Source organism: Salmo salar, chromosome ssa20 (assembly GCF_905237065.1).
Source record: "Salmo salar chromosome ssa20, Ssal_v3.1, whole genome shotgun sequence".
NCBI lineage: Eukaryota > Metazoa > Chordata > Actinopteri > Salmoniformes > Salmonidae > Salmo > Salmo salar.
In genome coordinates, this window is record NC_059461.1 from 49,539,848 (window position 1) to 49,546,676 (window position 6,829).

Below are 6,829 nucleotides of genomic sequence, written 5' to 3' on the forward strand. Positions count from 1 at the left end.
GAAATGATTGAGAGCGGACAGCAGGGTTTGTACCATCACGTTTACAGTTACTGGGCACTTAACTTTCTGAGCCATTAATATCCAGTCCTCTTGGCAGTGGTTCATTGTAGGCGTCTGCTAACATAGAGGCTACAGTACTACTTGGCCAGGAAAGGCCTAATACCACAGAATTACATGATCTCAGTGACTAATTTACATTTCAGCAGATGCTCTTATCCAGAGCGACTTACCGACGCCATTAGGGTTAAGTGCCTTGCTCAAGAGCACATGGACAGATTTGTCACCTCCGGGATTCAAACTAGTGACCTTTTGGTAACTGATAGGCTATCTGCAACCCAGTGTAACACTTTGTCAAATTTACACAGGTTAATTTTCAACTTACTTTGTAATAAACACAGGACAGCTACAGTGGGTCTACAGTTTATCAATACAAAAGGAACGCAGTCTCACACAATACAGTCAACAACATACAAGTGCCCAGCCATGCTACGGTAGGTGAACCTCTTCAAGCTTTCTTTGCTGGAACACACATAGCAGAAGGGCAGGACATTAACAATAGAATTCACAGAATATCCTCTTGTAAAAATAGTGACTTGTAAAATAGTGACCGTTACAATGCCATTTATATTCGTCCCTTCAGGTGTAGTAGATAGATGTAACATAGTCAAGAATTTAACTAATGGATTTTGGTATGAATGTGAATGAAAGCCTAAATTACTCCTACTATTACCTATAGTAATATGTACAACTGATTCATTAGAACTATGTACATTGTGGACCATCATTCCTCATTCATGAATAATCTCGCATTCTTCCAGTACCCAAGAAACACTTGGAAGATAGACGTTCAGGGAGAAATGATTAAGAGCTGCCACAACTGGTGTGACCTGGAAAAACCTGGCCCAAACCGAGTGAGATGGATGGCATTCATCAATGGCCTATGCTCCTTATAGGAGCACTTCAGTCAAGTAAGTCTTCCAGACCCCTTACTCTATGTCTCAAAATGACCAGCAGATGTCACTTAAATACTGCTTCATAACTGCTTTCCCTGAGAGCAACTTGCTCAATGGATCACTGTGGCATCAACAACACCACATTTTCATTTCTTGACCAATGACGGAGGGATGTGGACTGCCTCTCATTCAAGATGTAGCCTGTATCTCATCTTTGTATTCCATTGTCTGATATCAGGACACTCACCCTGGGCTTTCCACACTGGCGGATTTTGTTGCCTAGGGGATGAGAGAGAAAGACAATCAGTGAGTACTGATGATACTGTCTATTACAGCACTCTCCATGCCCCTAACAGACAGCAAGGCAATAGAGAACACTATCATTAAATTGGTTTAAAATGGGGTTGTTAGATGTCAGTCAGGTTGGAGAGAGTGCACATGCGCACGCACGCACGCACACACACACACACACACACACACACACACACACACACACACACACACACACACACACACACACACACACACACACACACACACACACACACACACACACACACACACACACACAGTCTGGTCTGGGAACTCACTGGCCAGCAGGAGAACAGACAGGATCATGATGACCGCAACAAAGGTCAGACCTCCAATACGAAGAGTCTGGTAGTCTACAACACAGAGGACACACTCATCATAAGCTCACTCATGGCAACATCTCTCTCTCTCTCTCTCTCTCTCTCTTTCTGTCTCTGTCTCTGTCTCTGTCTCTGTTCTTGTCACTGTCTCTGTCTCTCTCTCTCTCTCTCTCTCTCTCTCAATTTCAATTCAATTCAATTTAAGAGCTTTATTGGCATGGGAAACATGTGTTTACATTGCCAAAGCAAATGAAATAGATAAGAAACAAAAGTTTTTTACAATAAACATTACAATCACAAAAAGTTCCAAAAAAAGGTGATATTATGTGCAAATAGTTAAAGTACAAAAGGGAAAATAAATAAAAATAAATATGGGTTGTATTTACAATGGTGTTTGTTCTTCTCTGGTTGCCCTTTTCTTGTGGCAACAGCTCTCTCTCTCCCCCTCTCTCTCTCCCTCTCTCTGTCGCTCTCTCTTTCTCTCTAGCTCACTCATTCTCTCCTTGCCATTAGGCGTTATCGAATTACCAAATTACTGTCTATCAGATAATCCTTTCCTGCAGTACCATTTTGTTGTCTCTTACCGTACACAAATTCTGCATCAGGGTCGTACTCAGGAGCTGAGGAGAGAGCAGAGAACACATGAGTTATGTTCCAAGAGGACATCCACACTCTACAGACCGGTACACTCTACAGACCGGTTCACTCTACAGACCGGTACACTCAGAGGAGTGACAGAAATAGAGTAGACAAAGAAACATACTGTTGTCCCATGAGAGGGGTAGATCTGGGTAAGTGTAAATGGCTGCCTACGCAGGAGGCTCCTGTCTATGTTTATGGTTGTGGATTTTCTGTGGCCCAATTTCAAATGCCATGCAGTTTAATGATCCCCATGCAATGTACATAAACAAACATACACCATATTGTCTAATATACAGTACCATGGTTTTCAGCCAATCAGCATCCAGGGCTCGAATGTCCCGGTTTCTAATAATACATGTCTGACTCAAAAGTAAACCTGACCCACAGAAAGTCAATGTAAATCTCCCAGAGCAGGTCACGCCTATATGTTTTGATGATCCATGGTACCTGTTTTGTATTGGCCGCTCCATAGATAAGGAGCAGGCTAATATGTTGTGTCTCACTCAGTCAACGGGAAGTAGTGGTGACTGAGAGTGGTTTGTTTGACTACGTGAAGGTGCTTTGGGATTTGTACTGTATGTCTCACAGTGCACTGCGAAGCTAACTAGCTTGTGTCGGTCTCTATAGCTATAGCCTAGCAAATCAACGTTTACTATGTAGCTAGAACAACGAGCTAGCAAATGATTCCCTGTGGCTCTCTGCCCGTTACCTGACTGGCTAATGATGTACATGAAACAGGCCACAGGTTGTTGCTATTGCCTGATAAACCCATGGTATAAGAGAAAACCGGGACTAGAGGAGATACCTATGGGCATGATCTCCATCTCCAGGACAAATTAAATGTATTATGGTCAATCACCATGAACTATAATATAACATAGTGAGTCAAAACTTTAGACCTCTGGGCAAAAAACGAGCTATTTGTGTCTATGAGCGGTAATTGAAATTCAGCAGTGTAAAACGTACCTCCAGCGGCAGACATGGTGGCTGGTCTGTGTGAGTGTCTGTTAGGATGAAGGAAATGAGTAAGAGATATACAAAAGCTGTATCCGTGCCTACAATAACATTTGTTGGATCCCAAGTCATTCATTGTAGTATGGTATGCTTAGAAAATCAGTTTTTTGTTTGACACCGGCGTTGCTGACAGGGAAAAAGTGGTTAAAATGTAACATATTTTAGTTTGTCTAGTTAGCAAATAATTTATCTCAGTAGCACTACCAATGAGAACAGGCATTCTGTTAGTTCTGAAACCCATTGTCTCATGTGGGTATGGATTCAGACAGATTACATTTCAATAATCTGGTTTTAATAAATCTGGGGAATGGTTTTTAATGTTTTTATCCAGTTTTTATGAATGTCCGTTGACAGGATAAGGAACACTAGATGTCCAAACAAACTGCTTTAACTGGTTCTTAATCTTCATATATCTGACTAATTCCTAGAGACGGTAGTAGAGATATCGATTTACACATGCACGCACACGCAAACACACACACGCACACACACACACACACAATCAGTACTCTGTTCTGTTCGTTTGATCTAAATCTCTATGCCTTTAATCATTAATTGCATGGATTGTGAGATTAAAACATCCCTAAGTCAATAATAGTGAAGAATAATAGTAGAATAATAGTGAAGACATTACAACGATGAAATAACACATATGGAATCATGTAGTAAACTGTTTTTCCTTCACTCCGCGGTCCAACTCATCCCAAACCATCTCAATTGGGTTGAGGTCGGCTGATTGTGGAGGCCAGGTCATCTGATGTAGCACTCCATCACTCTCCTTGGTCAAATAGCCCTTTCACAGCCTGGAGGTGTGTTTTGGGTCATTGTCCTGTTGAAAAACAAACGATAGTCCCACTAAACGCAAACCAGATGGGATGGAGTATCACTACAGAATGCTGTGGTAACCATGCTGGTTCAGTGTGCCTTGAATTCTAAATTAATCACAATAAATCAGCAAAGCACCCCCACACCATCATACCTCCTTCTCCATGAATCACGGTGGGAACCACACATGCGGAGATCATCCGTTCACCTACTCTGCATCCAAAAATCTCAAATTTGGACTCATCAAACCAAAGGACAGATTTCCACAGGTCTAATGTCCATTGCTCGTGTTTCTTGGCACAAGCAAGTCTCTTCTTCTTATTGATGTCCTTTAGTAGTGGTTTCTTTGCAGCAATTCAACCATAAAGGCCTGATTCACGCAGTCTCCTCTGAACAGTTGATGTTGAGACATGTCTTTTATTTGAACTCTGTGAAGCATTTATTTGGGCTGCAGTTAACTCTAATGAACTTATCCTCTACAGCAGAGGTAACTCTGGGTCTTCCTTTCCTGTCGTGGTCCTCATGGGAGCCAGTTTCATCAAAGAGCTTTATGGTTTTTGCGACTAAACTTGAAGACATTTTCAAAGTTCTTGACATTTTATGGATTGACTGACCTTCGTGTCTTAAAGTAAGGATGGACTGTCATTTCTCTTTGCTTATTTGAGCTCTTCTTGCCATAATAAGGACTTGGGTCTTTCACCAAATAGGGCTATTTTCTGTATACCATCCCTACCTTGTCACAACACAACTGATTGGTTCAAACGCATTAAGAAGGAAAGAAATTCCACAGATTAACTTTTAACAAGGCACACCTGTTAATTGAAATGCATTCCAACTACCTCATGAAGCTGGTTGAGAGAATGCCAAGAGTGTGAAAAGCTGTCATCAAGGCAAAGGGGGGCTACTTTGAAGAATCTCAAATATATAATATATTTTGATTTGTTTAACACTTTTTTGGTTACTACATGATTCCGTATGTGTTATTCCATAGTTTTCATGTCTTCACTATTATTCTGCAATGTAGAAAATAGTAAAAATTAAGAAAAACCCTGGAATGAGTTGGTGTATCCAAACTTTTGACTGGTTGTGCCGTGGCAGAGATCTTTGTGGGCTATACTCGGCCTTGTCTCAGGATGGTAAGTTGGTGGTTGAAGATATCCCTCTAGTGGTGTGGGGGCTGTGCTTTGGCAAAGTGGGTGGGGTTATATCCTGCCTGTTTGGCCCTGTCCGGGGGTATCATCGGATGGGGCCACAGTGTCTCCTGACCCCTCCTGTCTCAGCCTCCAGTATTTATGCTGCAGTAGTTTATGTGTCAGCGGGCTAGGGTCAGTCTGTTATATCTGGAGTATTTCTCCTGTCTTATCCGGTGTCCTGTGTGAATTTAAGTATGCTTTCTCTAATTCTCTCTTTCTCTCTTTCTTTCTTTTTCTCTCTCTCAGGACTACCTGGCATGATGACTCCTTGTTGTCCCCAGTCCACCTGGCCGTGCTGCTGCTCCAGTTTCAACTGTTCTGCCTGTGGCTATGGAACCCTGACCTGTTCACTGTGATTACTATTATTTGACCATGCTGGTCATTTATGAACATTTGAACATCTTGGCCATGTTCTGTTATAATCTCCGCCCGGCACAGCCAGAAAAGGACTGGCCACCCCTCATAGCCTCGTTCCTCTCTAGGTTTCTTCCTAGGTTTTGGACTTTCTAGGGAGTTTTTCTTAGCCACTGTGCTTCTACACCTGCATTGCTTGCTGTTTGGGGTTTTAGGCTGGGTTTCTGTACAGCACTTTGATATATCAGCTGATGTAAGAAGGGCTATATAAATAAATGTGATTTGATTTGATTTACTGTATGTGTTTCAGTATTCTGTGTGTGATTTTTCAATGAATGGATGACATACTTTAGCATATAGAAAAGTTATTTATTGCCTAAATGTCAGCTTAATTCATTAACCTTGACACCCCCTGCAATCACCCTCTAAAAGGCATTCATATGAGACAAGAATGCTTCTGCTTTTACTCAGTGTAAAATGTACTCAATATGGTATTTCACAGTCAAGTTCACACCGTTGTATTCGGCGCCTGGGACAAGTCAAATTGAATGTGATTTGTAGAACACCCTGAGAAAGTCAACATCAATAAAGGCTTATTGCTAGTTTGATAATATTATTCAGTGTAATTATAGACCAGTACAGTTTTCCCTTCCACTGATCAATATGTATGTATAGAAGAGTAATACACCATGTTATTGATATTATAAAGATTGGGATCAAAATCTGATGATTTATGAAAAGCTGGCCCTTTTCCCAACCCTTACACAGTATTTCCCAACTATACATGATTAGCTGGCTGTGATTGCTTATGAGTTCCTTGAGTTAAATAAGCAATAATTCAGTAGGTATACATTTATCCAACAAGTGCTCTTATTACGTATTTGAAGTACCAACGGTCTATCAATCTCTAGTCATAGCGTTCGGTAGAACCAGGTTGGACTCACCTGTGGTGCTGGAAGGCTCCTCTGGCTGTGTGAGATCCTCTCAGGTGTGTCTCCTTCTGTCTCTGTAGTCAGCTGCACTCCAGTCGTCACCTGCCCCGTCTACCCCATTCCCTCCCCCATAATTCAGCCTGCCGGCTTGCCCTACCCCATCGGCCAGTCATTTACATGTTTACAGGCCGATAAAGCGTGGCCTTCAGACCCGATAAATAGTGTGAGATGGTAACCTTTGGAATCATTGAGGCACGGTGTTCACATTACTGTGACTAACCTAG

General features: G+C 41.9%; 1 protein-coding gene across 2 annotated transcripts; it reads right to left on the reverse strand.

The window, feature by feature from the left end:
* Positions 1 to 408: 408 nt before the first annotated feature.
* Positions 409 to 6,625, reverse strand: fxyd12a (FXYD domain containing ion transport regulator 12a; the record flags this gene model as incomplete). 2 transcript variants are annotated; one of them, XM_045702894.1, is made up of 6 exons in its annotated part: positions 409 to 519; positions 1,201 to 1,232; positions 1,544 to 1,618; positions 2,170 to 2,205; positions 3,194 to 3,231; positions 6,558 to 6,625. In XM_045702894.1, coding segments are annotated over 6 exons (282 nt in total), but the record flags the coding sequence as incomplete, so codon positions are not given.
* Between the last annotated feature and the right edge of the window lie 204 nt (positions 6,626 to 6,829).